Consider the following 22905-nt stretch of genomic DNA (forward strand, 5'->3'; position numbering starts at 1 on the left):
ACAATATAACAGGGCACGGTGTATGATACACAACATAACAGGGCACTGTGTATGATACACAATATAACAGGGTACTGAGTATGATACACAATATAACAGGGTACTGTGTATGATACACAATAAAACAGGGTACTGTGTATGCTACACAGTATAACAGGGTACTGTGTATGATACACAATATAACAGGGTACTGTGTATGCTACACCAATATAACAGGGGGTACTGTGTATGATACACAATATAACAGGGTACTGTGTATGATACACAATATAACAGGGTACTGTGTATGATACACAATATAACAGGGCACGGGTGTATGATACACAATATAACAGGGCACGGTGTATGATACACAATATAACAGGGCACGGTGTATGATACACAACATAACAGGGCACTGTGTATGATACACAATATAACAGGGTACTGTGTATGATACACAATATAACAGGGTACTGTGTATGATACACAATATAACAGGGTACTGCGTATGATACACAATATAACAGGGTACTGCATATGATACACAATATACAGGGTACTGCGTATGATACACAATATAACAGGGTACTGTGTATGATACACATTTATAACAGGGCACTGTGTATGATACACAATATAACAGGGTACTGTGTATCAGCACAAATGTTATAGCATGTGAAAACATTCCTATCTCCACATGTGGGTGACAACATCACATATTGTTCTGGGCTAGATTCACCCGAAAAAGAAAAATAGCAGCAGCATGAGAACACCTGATTTTCAGTAATGTTTAGTCTTTACCAATTTATTTATTTTGTTTATTTACAAGGCTTGACAGGGACTCTTGTAGCATAACATCTGATACATTATGTGAGGCTGAATATACAATGACATCAAAACACTCGTGGCACTGCAAATCACTTGACAGATCATCAATGACATTGTATATGACATAACAGAAGACCAATGACATTGTGCTTGACTTGACAGAACACCAATCACATTGTATATGACTTGACAGAACACCATATGACATTGTACATGACTTGACAGAACACCAATGACATTGTACAACACTTGACAGAACACCAATAACATTGTACAGGACTTCACAGAACACCAATGACACCATATAGGACTTGATAGAACACTAATGACACTGTATATGACTTGACAAGAACACCAATGCCACTGCATATGACTTTACAAGAACACCAATGATACTGTATAAGACTTGACAGATCACCAATGACACTGCATATGACTTGAAAAAGCAGCAATGACATCGTATATGACTTGACAGAAGACCAATGACATTGTATATGACTTGATAGAACACCAATGACATCATATATGACTTGACAGAATACCAATGACACCATATAGCTCTTGGCAGAGCACCAATGACATCGTATATGACTTGATAGAACACCAATGACATCGTATATGACTTGACAGAATACCAATGACACCGTATAGCTCTTGGCAGAGCACCAATGACATCGTATATGACTTGATAGAACACCAATGACACTGTATAGGATTTGACAGATATAAAGAACACCCATACTCAGCATGACTTAACATACCCCCTGTAACAATCAGTATGACTTGTCACTGAATATCACCTCTCATCAAAACACCTCTGCAGGTGTTGCAATATTAATTTTTTTCTACCTGTCGCCTAGTGACAGGTACACCTGTCTCAAGATCTTAACATCGTGATTCTTTCAAATGTACACTAGTGGGTCTACCAACATCAGAATTTTCTTCCTTTACAATTATGCCAAGTACATTTCAGAAGTGTTTCTGCATCAAATGTTGCAGGCCTTCACTATAATAATTCTCGTGGTGCTTTATAGGAGTTCACAGAAGTCATTTTTCCAAGCACTGCCCACCACTTTCTCGGCAAAATTGAGTTGTTGTTTTTTTTTTCGACAGACCCTTTGAGATAGTAAAATTTACTATTTTTGTACCTTACTATACTTCATTGATTAAAGTAATCATCACTGCCTATATATGAACTCAAGCTGGCCTCCTACCTGATACGGCTAACTGATAACGGGCATACACTGCAGTTTTTGTTACATGTATTTCAGGGTACCAGTCCAGTGAAGTGTGAAGATCTGCTCAGAAAGCTTACAACCCAGAGCATCAGTCTAGATTGACAGAAACACACAACATGAGAAATTGGTCTTGACAATACTTTTAAAAACTATTCAATAGTCATGAATCAAGACTGAATGGTTATGCACCGATGGTTTAGTCTGTAAAAGGACATGTCAGAAATGTGCAAAAGATACCAAAAAAAACCTTTGAGAAAATAAAAACTCATGCAACACATTACATATATACCAGAACCTAATCTGAATAGTGCATCCAGATGAATGCTCTGTGCATTAACCAAGTTCACTTGTAACATTATCCTAACATGTTAAAATATACAAAGATTTCAATCAACAAAAGCAGTTCAAAATGACGAAAATTTTGACTTATTGACAGGGTAGGCCTATCGGTACTTAAATCACATGAAATTTACCATGAAAATCACTCAGCAATAATGAGAAAATTAAGGCCCACAAGTAGTCATTTGAAATGTTAACTAGAATGATCTTTAAATAGAGAAGCCACATATTTAGAGAGATAAAATACAGTGCTACTTGATGTAGCAATGAATTGTCACTTTTCCACTATGAATATGGCTGGATCTCAATGGCCTGAAGTCCTGTCTGGCACACATCAGACATCTCCATGTTCAGTCTTTGAACAAAAACACCATTTTATAGCGAATCGATGTCAGTGATTGGAACAATAACTTTTTCAAGACCCATAACTGTGGCGAAGGCAAAATGGCTGCGATGACTATAGATGAATTTGGGTCTCGTGTGTCCTTACCAAGTGGAATATATGTGAGATGTTGTGTGAGCAGGCGAGTTGAGAGGAAAGAGCCAAAGTTGACACCAGTTTTGACAATGATCCAGCCTAATGTAACGAGAGGAGTTGAGGTAGCCACCATGGGCTAGTGTGCATGTATACGCAATTAAGTTACCGGTACCTCCATTTTACTGTTGTTGCTGAGTTTTTTTTGTTTTTTTTGTTTTTTACTTATACTTTTGTCTGCAGTTTGCTGATTACGAGATCTATGATTGCTTTTACCTAGGCTACACAACAGCATGGCTCTTTATTTGACAACGATGTTTGAATATATATCGGAAATGATACTGTAGATGTTAATCATAAATCATCAAATCCCTGAGCCTCGAGATTCGATTATGGACTGCGAATATGATGTTACTTAGGCCTGTATACGTTGCTGACGCTAAAACCTCTGACTATTTTCCTCCAATTAACAGCATCGTGAGTGTATTAGGAACGAAACAACAAAATACATACACGTGTACCCCTCGGTAAAACCAGGCATCCTATAAGTCAGTATCTGGGAGAAAATTTTGCTGCGCTTGGCGTCTTGCTTTCGGTTTCACATGGTCTTGCCACGCACGCGCAGAGTTCCAGAGGAATATCCCATGTGGCCCCGCGCCGTGGAGTGGGCGTAGCATAGTTATGATGTAATGACATACCGCACACACTCATGAGGCGGGTGTTTCAAATGTGTTTCGTGCGATTCGGATATCATTATTTATTTATTTATTTGATTGGTGTTTTACGCTGCACTTAAGAATATTTCACTTATTGGACATCATTAAGTGCAAAAATTAACAAATAAGTAAAACAAAGAAAAGAAAAAATAATGGTCCAGCAGAACTTCTATGGAAAACCAAAATGTTGAAACACAAATCTAAACAAAAATATAAAAAAAAATTATAATATAGTTTCGCAACATTACTGTTGATCTAAATATAAATAAAGAAAAACGCCTGGATACTGACAATTATAAAGCAAAAATATATGACGTTAAACAGACACAATAATAAAGGACTTTTTCTGTATGCTTAATTCCACAGTCCAGGTACGGGTTTATCAAACGTACACCAATATATTTTTGTAAACTCCTTGTCAAAATTTAACACTAGATCATCGTTGCAGCGCGAAATTTTCACTCCTCACTTCTCCGGGGTTGGAATGGATTGTAACAAGTACGATTTTGCACTTATACATTCGTATCAGCTGACACGAGAAAACTGTAGCACCAGTCTTACGCACTTACGTGGCTTTGAACAGGCATACAGACATTGATATTAGTGGTAGTCGCCCTGATAAAAAAAAAACATCTTCCTATAACAAAATAACCCATTACAATATGCAATATGCATGTCGTCAATGGGACATGCAATGGGGCGACCAGTTGTGTTCTATTTTGTCGCAGCTTTATAGGATGTTGAACAAAATCCTTATGCAACATGTATATATGGGCGTTTAGGCTATTGGACATTTGCTTGTTTTTTATTTGTTGTAGGCGCTGTATCGTATAGTTTTACATCTGTGAAGCCATAATTATTTTGGGATGTAGACTAAAAACTTAATCTGTTAATTTTGACGGAAAGTCTTTTGTGTGAGTGATGCAATAATGTATTCTGTTATTATAAAATAGTATTCTGTCATATTCAACACAACATCCTGCTAGTGTCTATGTATTTTTATGTTGTATTAATACAATATGTATGTTATATTTAACAGAATAATCTGTTGCAACAGCAAAATAAATTCTAGCATCACTCAGACAACAGACTTTTTGTTAAAATTAACAGATTAATTTTGCAGTGTAAATGATGTACGCGCTAACGTATTACGAAGGTCGTATTAATAAAGAAAGAAAATGTGCACTTTTCTATAGACTACCGCCTTTGTTACATGTGATGAGTTCTCGCATAATATGCACCACAAGAGAATTTTCATGTATATACAAATAAAACATGTACAAATTCTGTGACATAACTCAAAAGCCTCAAAGAGAATGAGAGAAATATGCATTTCGAAAAATGAGTCGACTATATAGCTAATTCTTGGTTTAAAGATTCGGATGCGTGGTCCGACCAGTGGTCGTGGTTTCCCCGGACACTGTTAGGTTTCCTCCGACAATACTGCTGGTCACCGTTGTGTACATCAAATATTTGCTCCAAAAATCATTCAGTTAATTTTAACAGAAAGTCTGTTGTCTGTTAAATGCAACATACATATTTTATTAATTCAACATGAAGATACTATTAGACTAACAGGATGTTGAATGTGACAGAATATTGTGTTATAATAACACAATATATTCTAGCACCACTCAGACAACAGACTCCCTGTGAAAATTTAGGTTATTTTTTTGAGTGATCCTGAGTACGGACAAAACACCAATGAAATAAATAAATAAATACTCTGCCCTGAAGAAACAGTTTCAACGCTCCAGACAACAAAGTGCACAGCATACGCACATGGTGCGAAAACAAGATAAAAAGTCGCACATTTTGCGTTTCAATATTTCGAGAATATATACACAATTCAATTTATACAGGAAACAATAGAGCGATTAAGGACTGATGTAGTGTATGTGGCCAATGAAGAGAGCAATTAGTATGGAAGTGGGTTGGGATGGCAGACAGTATAGTTGGTAAAGATAATGTTTCACACAAAGACAATTTATAGATATGCTGTAATAAGCTTTGTGTATAATGAGGCAATAAAGTAGACAGCAGGGTATTTGGATGGGATTGGAGGATTACAGCAATAAACGATAAATGTACTGTACAAACAACGCAATGACAATTAGCAAAGGGAAAAATACACTTTTCAAAAGGGAGATTATATAGGGTTAAAGATAAATGTATAGTGGTGTAATTTTAATAAGTAGAAAAGACATCTTTGAAAAAATGGATAACTAAAACAGCCTGCATACATGTGTATATCCTGTTTAATAACATTAGCCTTGAAACCATGTATCAAAAATGTCTTTTCTGGAATGCTTTATTCAAGAAAATTTTGACTGCATGGGCTGGGCTGAGATAATTCACTGAGATCTACACGTCGATCAAGCGCAGTAAGATGTATTCTGTTCGGCTTTCTCCCTTTCAACAACACTACATACTCTTGTCTTGTACAGTTGCCTCCCTGCTGAATTGTATCATACCCGTTTGGTACCCGTCATTAAGTTGTTGTTGCAGTTCATTTATCTTCCACAGCCATAATCCTCAAATCTCATTAGTATATCCAGCTGCCAGTTTTATTGCATAGCACAAAAGATTTCCAGCATTTATGTACACTGACTCTGTGTGAAACATTATCTCTACCTACTATACAATGTCTGCCTCCATATTAGCTCGTTAAATTGTATCTAATGTTGTGGGAAGACTGTGATAGCAGAATCACCACAGTGCATGGCTGCCATCTGAGAGTAACCATTACTTTGACTTATGAAGTGCGTGCATGTCCGATTATGAAGTCATTGGTTTTACACACCTGGAAATTCTGTCGACGTTATACGTGCTTAAATAGCATAGGCCTATCGACTTATATGGGATGATGAGACATATACAGCCTATGAACATTGCAAGACAACAATGAAATGATATACATTCTTCGCATGTTAGGAAATGAAACACCGCATGAAACGATGAGAATTTATAAGATAAACATAAAATACTAATCCCCTTCTAGCTCCCAGATTCATAGGTATACACACATATATCCACTGTGGACTATGTAGGACAGTTGTTGGATGAAAACGTTTCTTACTCAGTTAATACGTTTTCACCCAGGTATATATATAGGAGAACTTTTCCACCCGATAGGTATAGATGTCATTTGGAAAGTGGATTAAGTAACAGTATTATCGTTAATAGGGATTACACTTTCACCCAACTGAAAACTTTTTCACCATACTGGCATAATGTTTTTCACCGCACACAAGCGATGTTTTTCACCATACAGATGCAATGTTTTTTTTATAATTCATTTACTTGATTGGTATTTTACGCTGTACTGAAGAATATTTCACTAATACGACGGCGGCCAGCATTATGGTGAGAGGAAAGCGGGCAGTGCCCGGGGGAACCCACGAACATCAGCGGGTTGCTGACAGACCTTCCCACGTACAACCGTAGAGGAGGCCAACATGAGCTAGACTTGAACTGTTTTCTGTCATACTGGTGCAGTGTTTTTTTACCACACCCCTGCAATATTTTTCACCATACCAGTGCAATGTTTTTGACCATACAGGTGCAATATTTTTTACCATACTGATGCAGTGTTTTTCACCATACTGATGTGTTAAACCCCAAGCACTCACTCACCATACTGATGCAATGTTTTTCAACAAACTGGTGCAATGTTTTCCAACACACCGATGTAATATTTTTTTATAATATATTTGGTGCAATGTTTTTTTACCATACTGGTACAATGTTTTTCATCATATTGGTGCAATATTTTTCGCCATACTGATGCAATGTTTTTCATCACAATGGTGCAATATTTTTCACCATACTGATGCAATGTTTTTCCTGGCCCATCAAATCATTGTTTTATTTTTTTAACACATGAATATTTCTGATAGATAATGGCAGTGCGTTGGTATACTATTTACATGAGTCAATTACTGGAATTAATCCATTTTGTGGTAGTTTGCATATAGCTTATTGTACAGGTTCAAATGCTGCCATGGTTATTTAACAGAAAGGGGATAAATAGTAAGCTATTTACAGAGATTTACGGTATCTTTACATTAGAAATACATAGATCTACATTACAGAATTACACTGAGTTGCCTATACAGAAATTTACACAGGCAGAAAACAACAGTAGCGCTTTTATTTATTGGATAACAGTTTTGTTCTCTTGCTTCCTCCTCTGTGACGTGGAGTTCTGGTGCTCCCGCAACTTATACCGGACGCCGTCCAGGAAAAACCAGCGTACTGGAAACCTGTGCAAGTAACACGTGCGACAAGTATAACTGAGGAGCAAGGATGTTAGCCCACATCCACTTAGTTGAAGCAAGAGATAGTCCTATTATTATGAAGTCTTTTAAGTTTCTGGTCTTGGTTTCCTTGGTGTTAATTTCCTTTGGTCCTATGGGTCTTCTTATTGTTTTTTCCTGTCTTCTTCTTTAGTTGATTTCCTTTTCTATTTCCAGTTTTTATTCGTGGCCTCCCATAGCGGCGCAGACAGCACGTTTCATAGACCGGTAACACAGTTCCTGGCCTAGAGTATTTAGGTGCACTCCGTCGTTGGTTAGAATTTGCTTTTGTGGCCGGATCAGTCCCCTATGTCTCCAGAAGGTGGCCAATTGGTTATTTGTCAGCTTCATGTTTATTTCATGGATTTTTGTGTTATAAATGTGAACCGAAATTCGCCGAGTTACCTGACGGTAAAGAAGCTGGCTGATGTAGATCCTTGGAATTTCGCATTTCGATTTAAGCGCACCAACATAGTCTATAGAATATCAGCGCAAATTGCTGATGGTAATTTGTGGGAGTCCGCATCGCCCCCCCCCCCCCCTTCCCGATGTAGATAATAACTAGGTCAGGTTTTGCCTCCTGAAGGAGACTTTCCAATCTTCCAGAGTATCTAAGTGTCCCAATTCTAGCTCCCACAATGCCAAAGAGCCGAGTGTCCTGGTCTGTTCTAAAGTCGATTCTAGAGTTTGGGATCGAATTTCGAAGGATACTATTCTCCAGCCTATGGACGTAACTGCTGCCGATAATTAAAATTTTCATCCTTGTTTTTTGTTCCTGAGAAAACAAATATACAATATAGTTGTTGTATTTTTGAATAGCGAAGCGGTTTTGTTTATAAGATAATGTATATCTTAAGCAAGAAGATATTTTATCAAACAGATACTAAGGAGCAACTTAGTGTTATAGCTACCAATCAAAAATTGATAGAGGGTCTGCCCTCGTATGATCATATACACATTTATAAATAAATAGGATTTAAATATCAACTAATAAGAATAGATAAATAACCACAAACAAGTGGGCAGATTAGTAAATGGAGAATTGTTATTAATCACTACAGTCATCAGCTTTTGTGGTTACATTGTTTTCGTTTGCTATATTTTTGCAGATCGGTTTCATAGACGTTTTATCGGCCCTCAAGATCAAGATATCGCCGTTATAGTCGGGGATAATTGTAGGAAGGAATTATTTATAAACGGCCTTCAAAATCAAGGTATCGCCGTTGTTAGTATATATGTTTGGTAATTTCGGAAAATGCAGTCTTAAATCAGAGAATAGTGACTTGTTGACCAGAGCAGGAACGGCCCTCGGGACCATTCAGGAGTCCTATATAGTGGAAAGTACCGAGTCAGATTTAGCTGAAGCGGGAATAGATTTATTTTCATTAATCAATTGGTAGTTTAAGGAACTGGGAAGAATCAAGAGGAATTAACCATGCGCTATTGAAATCCTCTGGCATAAGCTAGGAGATGCCACCGGATTTTAACTGTAAACGGCCTTACTGTTCAACATGTCCACTGGTTAAATCATGGAGGTATATATATATATATATATATATATATATATATATATATATATATATATATATATATATATATATATATAGCTATGAGCTAATTAATACTCATTCAATCATCGTTTAAGAGCAGTGATTCTGAACGTAATAAGGGAGTCTATTTCCATGTACCTCTTCCTCCAATGATGGTACACAATGATGAACCTCTTCCCCCCAGCGATGGTACAAAAAGTAGGTATACAGGCTTTTCATTTAGAATTAAAGCAGGAGGTTAAAGTTCAAAAATAGGCCGCTGATTTGAAAGTAATTGTGTCACAATTACTATTGACTTGAATAGAAAGCATATCCAAAGTAGGCGGCTACATGGACGGCAGTAGACAGCCGTCTGCAGCTTGCTACTTGCCCTTTTTGAACACACTGGGTATAGGCGCCGATTAGCAGAACAGCTAGTGCATTGCATATGCTTAGCTGTGAGCTATTCTGTTTTTCACAAAACTTCGCAAGTCAAATTTCTCGTATTTTTTTCGTAAAAGACGTTAAGGGCGAAGTCATTTACGAGAACAATAAAAACTGCTTTCGCCTCATACAAATGAAAAATAACCAAACGAACAAAAAAAACAGGACACTTGATAAGAAATTAAGGGAATTGTATTTTTGTAAAGTTTTGAGTTGTCGAACGTGCAGAGGAGAAAAATTATCAATTATCACAGACGAATTGCCATTTTGCAAGACTGCCATCGCATAAACAGAACTATTAAATACAAAAAATTACCATCACATAACCAGAGTTATGAAACAGAACACAAGCCACATCATGTGATTTATGAACATACAGATGTGTTTCAAAAATATTTACTACATAAAAATTAAAAGAACATTACATAAAATCCTACAATCTCCAAAAACTTAAGAGTACTGCATCGATTGGCTGGTATAAACTTGATTTAACAGAAGTCCAGCTGGTCATCTCTTTATTCTTCTATAGTGCCGCGAAGTTTAAGTGTTGAAGGACTCGTCCGTTAGCATTGTCAAAATAGGAAAGCGTGCAGATCAACCTTAATTTTATTATTTACAATCAATTTACAAATCATTCATACAAGTAACATTCAAGTGTTACAAAATACAGTCGTGATGAATATGTATATTCATATCCTAATTCGTCAACCTTCTTATCACATTTCAAGGCATATAACTGAGGCATATCCTCGAGGCATCCTTGGCATTTCTTTAATAACGAAAACAAAGACACAAAAACAGAAGAAAAAAAAACAACCCCCCCCCCCCCAAACAAGTCTTATGCAAGTTGTTCACTTCAGCACTAGAGCCCCAGTACAAACATATGAAATACATACCATCTGTATCTGACATACAGTTTCGTCTATGACGCAAATTCATTTTACCTGATTCTGAGTTCTATTGATTTTACAAAGGCGATTTGGTGTTCATTTAGAAGACAGGTTGGCGTTCCACAGGAAAAATATAAATTTTTCAGCTCCAAAAGAAATTTTATGACCTTTATACGCCTCAGAGAAGCTCACAGAGTGAATTTTTAAGGCCAATGCATATAAAAACATATCTCTGCAACAGTTTAATTCCCTCAAAATACGTCACAATGCATTAAATAACACGTAAGCATATAGATTAGGTTCATTATGTTAATGTATTTTACTGGTGTCCATCACTATACTCAAGATTATGACTGCTGTCAGATTAAACTGGAGTTCACAAAGTAAACCACCACGTTTTCCCTGGTACCTGACAAACCCTGGACTTAAAAATGCAGCTGATATAAGTAAGAGTTGAATTCGAACAAACACCTTCATTACTCAAGTGGCTGACAACAGCAGCCCAAGTATGATGAACTCCACATGGTTTTAATCTTAAATCATGATCACAGGCTCTTCATCTCATATGGTAGAGTACCCAGTATACAAGTCTACAGCTGTTTAATGTAGATTTATATACATGTCACTCCTCTTCTTGTTTGACATGAAGGTTTCTAAACCATATTTTTTGGCTTTGTGTTTATAAAAGAGAAGTTATACACAGGAGGCAGACCTATATGCGAGGCATTGGCAAACTCGGACCAGCGAAATGGCGGCAGATCAGTTCCTAATGTAGGGCCGTTAATAATGTCTGCCGAAAACATCAAAGCATTCCAGAAGTCTGTAACCTGTAACCAATACAAAATATAAACTTTGCTATAGTAAAAGAAAAAAAATCTGTATCATGCAAGGCCTTAATTAATTTGGAAATGGTGCATAATCTCATGTGTCAGACCTATAAAGTCAAGAGTAGTTATTTCTTATTCTGCTGGGATTGTAGTTTGAGGACATACTGGACACAGTCGTGTAAAGAAACAAAACTTGTAAGTCAATGTCCAAGATCAGTAATAGTCACTGGTAATAGTCAAGTGGGTATATTTTGGAATGAAAACACGCTTATGTATATGTTCGAATATGAAACACTGAAAGCCTTCAAAGTAAAAATAACCTTCTTAAGAAGTTTTTATCTTTCTAACTTTCAAGCATTGAGAAAAAAATCTATTAATTATTGTATGCATTTTCAGACAGTACAGATACAGCTGTACACAACTTGAGATCAGGCTGTCTTTTGACCTTCCAAACTTACTTTTGTGTCATAACAACCAAGAGGCTCCGGCTGGCCTAGCAAATCACCACGGCAACAGATTGTATCGCAGGCAACGTTCTCAGAATATTTGTCATGCTTAAAATCTGTAAGTAAAAGGGAAATATTTTTGAAAAAAAAAAAGTATGACTTACTCAAGAATGTTTCATTTACAACATAATCAGGTTTATGGGTGGAGGGAACTGGACAGATCTCAGGGGATGGGGTGGGGACACTGACTTGATGTAATGCTGCAGGTGAACCTCCACACCATTCATCATGAACTACATGTAGTTGCTTTGGTAGTATTGATTTGATGCCATTGTTCAAACAACCTTGGTTGACAACTAATAGCTGAGTGGATGGCCACTGACAGACTACTGTCATAAAGTAGTCAGCACAATGTATTTTATTGTAATAATTTATTTATTTGTTTATGTATTGATTTGATTGATGTTTTACACCGTACTCAAGAAATATTTCATTTATATGACCATGGCCACCATTAAGCTTGGAAGAAACTGGGCAGCAACCAGGACAACCCATGACCTTACGCAGGTTGCTGGCAGACCTTCTCATGTAAAACCAGAGAGGAATCCAGCATGAGCTGGGCCTGTGGCTAAAAAAAGTAGCTAATTTATAAACAATGTATTTCCAAAACAGACCCAAGGAATTATTTTGTCAAGTCTAGCTCCGCATTGCTCAAACATAAGCAGACATATGGCTATTGAACTTGATTTAAAATACCATGTTAAGAGAGAGAGATGATCACAAATTTTGAATGATTTGAGTTGTTGTAGCTGACTTTTGATATAAATGAAAACACACAGTGTCACATACAACTTGCCATTGTATCTCATGATGCGTTTCATAGTCTCCATGTCTACCACCTTGTCGGCATCTCTGCGGAATATTTTGGCCCTGGGTGCCAGTTGATATGACATGTCCACACCCTTCTCAGCCACAATGTCTGGGTAGCCGCTCAGGTTGTACACGTCTTCAAAGAATGGTACGTTGTACGAGGGCCAGTAACCTGAGATCAAAGGGAGTTAATTACTACATCATTCTCAGCAGTCATATACTCCAATTACGACTAAGGGACTGGCCTCCCTTTATGAGTTCCCAGGATGAGCTATTTTTTAAATTTTAATATGATATGAACTGCACTAAGATGAAGACTACTTAACACCAAGAAATGCTTCATGAAACTGGGACCAGGGCCAGAAATTCCTGATCCTTACACAATCATAAATAATCTTATCTACGTTCAGATTACATGATAGTAGACTAAAATGAGGAGTGACTGATCCTAATATCAGCCACTTTAAAAAGTTCAAATTTGGTTATAAATATGTCAAATGCTTTAAATTTAAATGAAATATTATTACAGGTATTTTATCGCTTAAAAACTGGCAGGAGATTTGGAGAACTGTTAATTTCATCAGAATACAGTAATACAGATCACAGACAATACACAAACCTGTTCTGAGAACGTCTGTCTTGTCAGCAGCAGCCACCAGAGTAGGGATCTGTTCCACAACCCACAGGGCATTGTCATGGAGGGTTTTATTCAGCTCAATTTGCTTCAGATCTATCACCATGTACTGGTTATTGTAAGTACCTGTGGAAAATCATAACATCAAACTAAAACTGAGAGGCACAAATATTTCGTTTGGTGTGCCTTAAAACAATGAAAACAAAAGCTACATATATTAGGGGGCAACAGTTCAACTTAATGCAAAGTTATCAGTTACAAGTATCATAAAAGACCACATTATCAGTTTTGTATTAATTTAATCAGACAAACATAAAAACAAGTGCTGAAAAAAAATTCTTTTGGAAAACGTGGATTTTATACAGCACAACAATAAGAAAAATGTACTTGTTTATTTACTTGAATGCTGTTTTATGTCAAATTCATGAATTTCAATATGTAAAAGGAATCAAGAAAGAACCACAAAGGAAAGTGTTATTACATAAGTTGGTGAAACTGAACATATTTTAAAGGGATACAGAATGGATTCTGATTGGCTGGCTTGAGAGATAGGCAAACCCAGGCTATGGCGTCTCTAACCTGAATTTCAGCTTGGTATGGTACATTTATTCCAGCCTAACTAAGGCTACAGGATTTAACCCAGGAAATCCTATCTCCACTGTCAGCCAATCAGCATTGATTCAGTATTCCTTTAAGCCTGAACAGTCATACCTGAATAAAAATATATCTAAACCTTAATCAATGTTTAAAAAGACCACTTTAAGACAGGTTCTCTGGTGTTGCAAAAACTAGTCTAGAAAGCCCTTTTCAATGTACAGACCTGCCCCAATAGCACAGTTGATAGAGCGTCCACTTTGGGAGAGGTAGATCCAGGGTAAATGCTGGGTCGAGTTACACCTCAGACCTTAGAAGAGGAAGTTGTACCTTCCTTGCTTGGCGTTCAGCATTAAGGGGCGCCATAGTGCAACGACTGGTTGACTCGTATCAGTATAATGGCTTGGGTGGGGTGGCTTACTTGCCTTCGGTACAACGTCTCAGTGAAGCAGCACTAGATAAAAGACTGGTGGAAATCCGTCCTGCACCAAGGAGGCACATTACGTACACTCTAAGGATTCCTTCATCATCATAAGACTGAAAATTTGATAAACGTTAAACCCCAAGCACTCACTCACTCAATGTACAGTAGTTATGCTGCACCTGCTTCCCACTGTTCATTCGTAATACCAAAGAGTTTGTTCACCTACATGGAAGTTTTGCTTTGCTTGCTGTAATAACCTGTCTTGGAATACCTGCTCGCCTTAATTGTAGTGAACTGTAGTGAATGAACACCTGCCAATTACTCTACCTGTAATACCTTGTCTACGAAAACTTCCTCACCTGAGTTGTACTGAGCCACAGCCTCTGCTCACTGTTTACCTGTAATTACTTGTCTATGAAGACTTGGTCCTCTGAATCGTAATGAGCCACAGCCTCTGCCCACCGTTTACCTGTAATTACTGGTCTATGAAGACTTGCTCCTCTGAATCGTAATGAGCCACAGCCTCTGCCCATTGTTTACTTGTAATTACTTGTCTATGAAGTCTTGCTCACCTGAACTGTACTGAGCCATAGCCTCTGACCACTGTTTACCTGCAATTTCTTGATTATGACAGGTAAAAGCCACAGCCTCTGCCTTCTGTTTGCCTGTAATTACTTATCGGTGCTGAGTTGTATTGAGCCATAGCCTCTTCCCTCTGTTAGCCAGTAACTACCTGTATACAGATATGACGACTTGCTCACCTGAGTTGTACTGAGCCACAGTCCCTACCCACTGTCTGCCTGTAATTACTTGTTTACAGGTATGAAGACTTTCTCACCTGAGTTGTAGCCTACTGAGCCACTGTCTCTGCTCACTGTTTGCCTGTAATTACTTGTCGGTGAAGACTTGCTCACCTGAGTTGTACTGAGCCACAGTCTCTGCCCACTGTTTGCCTGTAGCAGCCATCATACTAGCAACACGGACCCGATGCCAGGCTAGCAGAGACTCTGGCTGTACATAGTTATACAAGGTGGTGTTGAACACATTATTAGTTGTCTGCAACATCACCATCTTACTGCCCAGAATGTAGAAGTCATCCAGAGACTCCAAGAAACCTGCAAACGAAAAACGGAAATCAACTGCAGGCACCAAGCATTTTATTAGTGTCATCAAAAATATCTTTAAGCATATCTGTTACATTCTGTGACAATAAACATCAAAATAAAGACAAACCATAGTCATGATTGACCAGGAGAATTGAAGTAATAATAGTTTGATTTAAAAAAATTATACCAACAAAGCTACTCACAGAATTTTTGCTAAAGTAAAGTTTTAGGTCTTTCAGTACCTGGATAGCTGGAAAAGGACATTTTTTTGGCACTGGTGGCTGGGTCAGCAACATTGAGATCATAATGTTTGTAAATCCTCATTGTGGCAGAGTAAAGAAACCAGGAAGAATGGGACATAAATACATTCTCATATCCAGGCAGCACCTACAAAAAAACCCCACCTACTTTCACTTACAGTAAAAGTATCACAATTTTACAAAGTAATATCCAATATTTTTGTTGTTGTATTTTTCACTTTTTTTATTGCTCTTCTAAATTTTCATTTTCCTTTCTTTTCTATGAAAATAATCAACTTTGAATTGAAAAGGAAACCAAATCATAGGCTTTCCAGCCTAAAAATATATTTGATTGGTTTTGAAACACCCTACTCATGAATTCTTTGCACACATTAAGGTGGGAAGCCTTATGGTTTATGGGTGAGCCCAGGAAAAATACTTTTACTGGGTTTACCAACTTTGAATGATCATATTTAAAACATTATCACAAAACTAAAACTTGATCAGGCTTGCTACAACAAAACAAGAAAACAATTTAGATTTTATACCTTACCTTAACAAGCGCTGAACAGCGACTGTTTTTGAGAACATAATCCTTGAGCTCTGTCTTGGTCATCTTGGAGAAGATGGGTCTTCTGCTTAAGTCAACAACTCGTAACAGATCTAGCAGGTCTCCATTTCCATTCAGCACTTGGAAAGCAAACACATCTAAGCTCTGCAGAAGAGAAGCAACATCATGGGTGTAAGAATTTCTTCACTGAATCAAGTCAACGTTAATGAAAATCAATGAATCAAGTCAATGTTAATGAAAATCGATGAATCAAGTCTATGTTAATGAAAATCAATGAATCATAAAAACATATGCTACAATATCAAGGACAAAACGGCTTACATATTACAGATGTAGAGAAACACTAATCCCCATTCACCTGATTTTTGAGAGCGTTGTCCCTGTAGCCTGCCACTAGCCCATCAAACTGTGCCAGAACGTAGGACACATGTCTCCATAGAGGATCAGAATGGCCATGTTTCTTAATCATCACTCTCATCCACTCATCCTGAGCATCCAAGAATTTCTTCAGTTTGGCTATAGTGTCAGCAGAAACCGTTCCCAGCAGAGCACTTCTCAGGTTAATGTAGTGTTGGTAAATGCGCCTAACACAAAACAAAATTTTAACTGAATTTTAAAAATATGAAAAAAAGGATATTTTCAGTTGCTTACTTAAAGTAAATGATAATAAGTTAATGATAAAAAGAGTCAAGAAAGGCTTGAATTCTGGAAATTTTAAATACCTAACTTGCTGTTTGACAAACTATCATGAGTTGTGGATGCTTAAAAAGTTAAACTTATAATGTTAGCATACATGAGTGAAATTGTGCACAGATTTGTGTGAAAACAAAAAAACAAACTATGTTTAGTACTGACGCTGCTGTCATGGTACCTTCCAAGTACCCAGCACCGAACATGATGTCATCATTGGTGGAGGGGCGTCCATTTCCTGCGTTCACGTTAAGTATCCCCCAGCCAGTCTCCAACAGTCTGTCATCATAGGATCCTGTTGCTGTAGAGCCTTTCACATCAACTTTACCTTCTTTGTATGTACACATCCGTGACGAGCAGTACACACTCCCAGAAACACCCCAGGCTGGGACATATATAAATACACAGATTAACACCCAATATGTAATAGACGGAAGATTTACTCTGTAGGTCACATCAGGATTTGAATTCAGACCTTTGCAGCCAACGCCCAGCACTACCAACTCAGCTAAAGGGAAATTCATGCTAGCCACTGCTGATATAAGCATAAAAGGACTACTCCGGTTACACTCTTTCTCACTTACATATAAATCCCTCCCCTCTCTCACAACGTATCCATGCTCACAGGCCTAGAACATAAAGCTTCTTCGAGCCTGTTTGGTCAGGCCGCAAAATGGGTGAAATATCTACCCCAGGATTATACTAGGAGTTGAACTCAGATCTCCATGGCTGACGTCCAGCATTCTACTAACTGAGGTAAAGGGAACTTCCCACTAGTTACTGCTAGCATAAGCACCGGAAAGCTGCTCTTGTTTTGAGCAAATCTGAAAGGGCTTTGCAAACATACCATGCATCTATAACAACTTGCTTTGTTGGAATGTAATGCCCCCAGCCCAATATGATAAATCATGATAAATCAGTACAGTATATATAGAATGATCCTATAATCACATATAATTATAAGCAGCTAGTGTTATGTGGCTATCAATACCAGGTCAGTGTAAATGGTTTGACAAATCTGGCAGCTGATCATTCTAAATAACATATGGCGCCATTAAAATTACATCCACAAGGAAATTCAACAAATGTAAATCAGATCACTGGAACCTGTTATATTAGTACCAGCTGGAAAATAAAGTTATAGGCTTCAACACACTTTAGCCTCTTATATATAGTACAGAGTAAGCTACCACGCAAAAATACAGTTTATTTTCAGTAAACCTTAAACTTTTTTTTTCAAATAAGGTCAAAAAGCCATTAGGCAAAAGAAACAACTGTTCATCTCTGAACAAGAAGGTCTAAGGTGGACTCAACACTGAAGACTAACATGTAATCGCGTCAGACATCAGTCCCAATTTTTCGTGTTCTGTCTTGCTACTTTCACAACAGGCTACAACCATTTGCTGAATTTTGATTACTTTCCAAATGTAATAGTCCAGTGACTTAATTTACAAACCTTTGGCGCTTCTAAAACAAATGCTGAAAAACAGAAACAACAAGTAGACATTCATGACTGCAGAAGTTTGTTTCCGGTTTACTGGCTTTTCGTACGACCACGAGTCATCTACCACATGATCTAGTATCGCACGTGACCAGGTCACATGACCGCACATGCACACAAACACACTCAAAGAGGCACATGGCAAAGGAGGACAGTATCAAGCTTCCCAGCCGACACACCCATCTGTTCCCTATCTATTGATAATCAACACACATTGTGGTTACTAAATCACTGGTAGTAGGCCCCTACCTAGTAAAACTAAAGAAATATTTTACGATGGAACCTGATGGGATTTGATCAAAATACTTGCACAATTTTGGCACGTGCGTACCAGTATCATGAATTCCACGAAATTAGTAAGCCTTGTCCAAATTTTATATCTTTCACAAATATGTATGTATTATATACCAATTTTTTTTCAAATTGCACCTCCCCCCCCCCCCACACTTTGTGATTCTATTTCTCATTTCGGCTAACAAAGCAATTAGGCCTACTCGATCGTCACCTCACTAGCGTCAAAAAGAATTTCACAATGTGAAAAGCGTTGATTTTTTCGGACTTGGAGATCAAGTCTTGCATCAAGTCTTGCAAGCATTCTATATATCAAACTAAACGTTAAATCTTACATAATGTAGAAAATAAAAAGAGGTTTTTTATTAAGATGTTAGGGATTAAAAAATTCATAATTCATATCCCAGTTGGCCTACATTTTTCTCAACACCAATTTAATTCCTTCACGAAATTTTAACAAAGCTGCTACAAAATGTTCGATTTCTGTCAGATTTTTTGCGCAAACCTCCTGTGAGAAAGTCAGATTGTACATAAGAAGCACAACTTTTCAGGATGTATACAAATTCACTTGTAGGCCTAGATATGCGTGACGGATTTACATTTTCAGACATGACGGAGTTACATACATACGTAGTTCCGTCACACTCATGCTAATAGGATGAAAATGTATGTAATAGATTGATTTCGTTCGAAGTCACTATACAAAGAGTTTTTCCCCCTATACTGCAACAGAGGCAAAAAGAATGTCCCGAATGAGTGAAAGCTGATCCAAGCTATGTAAACAACAGTTAGAAAACGAAACGGAGAGAAAATCCAAACCTTGACTGACTGTGACCTCGTGCAAACTTCCACATACAAAGTAATGTTTAAATTGTCTACTCTTTACCATAACTTGCAAAAAAGCTCACTGCAGAGTGCTTCACCAGGAAGCGAAAATGAAGAGAAAGGCTTTGAAACACTAACCAAACAGATCAAAGCAAAACGCTGCCCTTCTCTTCTTCACGTCTTGAAGATTTTTCAGACTATCCGACTATTAGTGTGATGCTATCCACAGCCATGACGGGCAAAATGAACTACCGGTACTGTAGATGTCAGGCCCTTTAAGACATAAGAATGGTAGCAAAACACGTGTTATTGTCTGTTAAAGGGATGGGAATCAAATTACTTTGCAGACGAAAGCATGATCTGACAATATCAAAACAGTTCTTTTTATTGAAACAAAGGAGAGTGGTGAAAAAGAGCTTCACTGAAGACTGGGTCTGTCAAAAAAGAAACGAAATTGGTGATGCAAGCGTTGAGAGATGACTGGGTCGGACAACACCTGAACAATTTCAATGGTGATGACGACGTCTGCAGTCTGAGGAAGAATAAGCACTGGAGAGATAGGCCTACTTGCGCAGAAACTTCGCTTTCTATCGCTTTCACAGCAGCTATACAAGATCTGCTTCAGCATATAATTAAATATAGGTGCTTCTAGCCAGGTTTTATATATTCAAGGCATGATGCAAATATATAGTCTCAAAGAACAGTATAAGGTAGATAAGGCAGTAAATAACAGTCTCTTTTACACAGTTTTTTCAAATCATGATCATGTACTTTCAAATGGAAGCATAGATGAACATTGTTATCTGGTCAACTCCATTCCTGGGCAACATCTGGCCAACTTAATTTTCCACACCAGATTCAAAGCTATCTATAATTTCCCACGCTATATATAATTGCAACCAGTTGCTACCAATGTCATCAGATACAATACATTTCTTTAGATGTTCTAACGTCAAATCGGACGCTATTAAAGCAGAACAGTTGTTTGATATGCACATTTTATAATTTCATATATTTACCTTCAACAATTCTATGCACATTTAAATGTACATGGAAAAAATAAAACTGTGTTAATCCAGCACTTCCTCGGAGCCTCATTTAATAAATGGAACATGCACTCCAGTGAAATTTTTAGATGAAACTTAAAACTGAAACCAGCCATGAACATAAAAAACGAAAACCGACCATTTTCACTCCACTCTTCGGTATATACGCGTTAGGTTACTTTTTTGTTTCAGGGCTCGACAAGTTTGTTGTAAATGCTGTCTTGGACATTCGTATTGCGATAATATTGCTCAGGAGGGTCACCTTATATGCATAATTAATTCTCATCCAAACCAGTGCAGCTGTTAATTAAAACCGGGGGCACAATACTCGATGTTAGACGCTTATCGGCGTCTGCATGATGATCATGAATGTTCATATTCATGCGTATAGTCTACGGCTTTCACTCGCGATTTTGATTCCGAATATCAAATATATTCTGATACCGGCGATCAGTATGGCAACAGCAAAGGTATTAACGTATATTGCGCACTATCAACCTTGCTGGTATAAGGAAAATGGGCAAGTTCATGCAGTTGCCGGCGATCAAAATCGCCGTGGTCACAGCGGGTATACGCTCTGTGATCTTCGGCCGCTCGCCTTGCTTACCGAGCTTTTGAAATATATGACAAATATCGCCTATGTATAGTACCATAGGGTTAATGCTCGATTACCAACACCAGCGCTGCTATCAATCAGTGCTCGCACACGCCGGCTTTGTTTGGCGTGTTATTGGTCACCGATATACTAGCTCTGCTATATTAATGCTCGCCCAAACCGGTTTCCCTTATGGTCGCCCGAAACGGCGCTGCTGTTCGATAAAGTTCGGCCAAACGAACGCTGCTCAACAATGCTCAGTGTTTGTGGACTCTGTAATTGACATTATAATGCTCGCTCAAACCGGGTGTTGCTATAAGCCCTATTAATGCTCCGGGCCAAATAGGAATTGTTACCATGCATATAACGTTCACCTATAGTGATGCTGCTATAAATGCTCGCCCAGGTCCGAGCTGGCTATATTAATGCTCACCCAAACCAACGCGTGTCTTTCCGGCATAACTGAAAACGGTTGATACGCAAACTAACTTCGATTTATTTACTTATTTATTTGATTGGTGTTTTACGCCGTACTCAAGAATATTTCCCTTATACGACGGCAGCCAGCATTATGGTGGGAGGAAACCGGGCAGAGCCAGGGGGAAACCCACAACCATCCGCAGGTTGCTGGCAGACCTACCCACTTACGACCGGAGAGGAAGCCAGCATGAGCTGGACAAACTCACAGCGACCGCATTGGTGAGCCTGGGTCATTACGCTGTGCTAGCGAGCTAACCAACTGAGCCACGGAGGCCCCAACTAACCTCGAAGAATTCTGCTGGGGATGAAAACATGAGATATCAATGGTAGTCAAACTGAATTTCTCTGGAATTATTTTGCTTAACTATTATGTTAAGCTGTTCAGTGAATCCAACAGATTCTGACTTAAAACAGTTGATTTCGTGCATGCTTAATTCTTTTTACACCATTCTCTGCATGCCATTCCCTTACTCTATGTATAGATCTGCATTTCACCGGTAACGTACATGTGACCATTTGTCAATCATCTCACTGTCGTCACTCAATAATGCTTATTATAATAATATAATGCTCGCGCCCATGCAAACCGGCGCTGATACGAAGTAATGCTCACCCGTGTAATCGGCGCTGATATGAATTAATGCTCGCCCATCATGCAAACCGGCGCTGGTATGAATTAATGCTCTCCCATCATGCAAACCGGCGCTGGTAAGAATTAATGCTCACCCATCATGCAAACCGGCGCTGATATGAATTAATGCTCTCCCATCGTGCAGACCGGCGCTGATATGAATTAATGCTCTACCATCATGGAGATGGCATGAATTAATGTTCGCCTAAACTGGCGTTGATATTCAACAATGCTCACCCAGACTAGTGCTGGTATATTATGCTGTAGCCAAAATCAGGTCCGTTACTGTGTATGTTCGCTCATGCACGGCACTGTTTCTATAGTGAGCGTGCCAATGTCCACGCAGTCAGGTGCTAATATTAGTGATCGCTCAGACCGACGTTGTTTTCACATATA

General features: G+C 38.2%; 1 protein-coding gene across 1 annotated transcript; it reads right to left on the minus strand.

The window, feature by feature from the left end:
- Nucleotides 1-10032: 10032 nt before the first annotated feature.
- LOC135479031 (phospholipase B-like 1) lies at nucleotides 10033-18682 on the minus strand. Its single transcript, XM_064758743.1, has 10 exons — nucleotides 18597-18682; nucleotides 17306-17525; nucleotides 16809-17034; nucleotides 16433-16594; nucleotides 15883-16027; nucleotides 15449-15649; nucleotides 13502-13642; nucleotides 12869-13054; nucleotides 12025-12128; nucleotides 10033-11566 (listed from the first exon to the last, which is right to left on the minus strand). Exons 1-10 carry the CDS (start codon nucleotides 18649-18651, stop codon nucleotides 11393-11395), a joined length of 1614 nt encoding a protein of 537 aa, XP_064614813.1. The 5' UTR covers nucleotides 18652-18682; the 3' UTR covers nucleotides 10033-11392.
- Nucleotides 18683-22905: the final 4223 nt, after the last annotated feature.

Source organism: Liolophura sinensis, chromosome 1 (genome assembly GCF_032854445.1).
Source record: "Liolophura sinensis isolate JHLJ2023 chromosome 1, CUHK_Ljap_v2, whole genome shotgun sequence".
Classification (NCBI taxonomy): domain Eukaryota; kingdom Metazoa; phylum Mollusca; class Polyplacophora; order Chitonida; family Chitonidae; genus Liolophura; species Liolophura sinensis.

Bases quoted from the DNA above. Each gene is read 5' to 3' on its own strand.
- LOC135479031 (XM_064758743.1), bottom strand. From the start codon at position 18,651: ATGAATGTCTACTTGTTGTTTCTGTTTTTCAGCATTTGTTTTAGAAGC. The intron at 13,643-15,448 runs GTGAGCAAGTCT...GATTTTCCACAG, and splicing joins TGTGGCTCAGTACAACTCAG to GTACTTACAATAACCAGTAC. The intron at 11,567-12,024 runs GTAAGTTTGGAA...TATTGGTTACAG, and splicing joins TTGGTTGTTATGACACAAAA to GTTACAGACTTCTGGAATGC.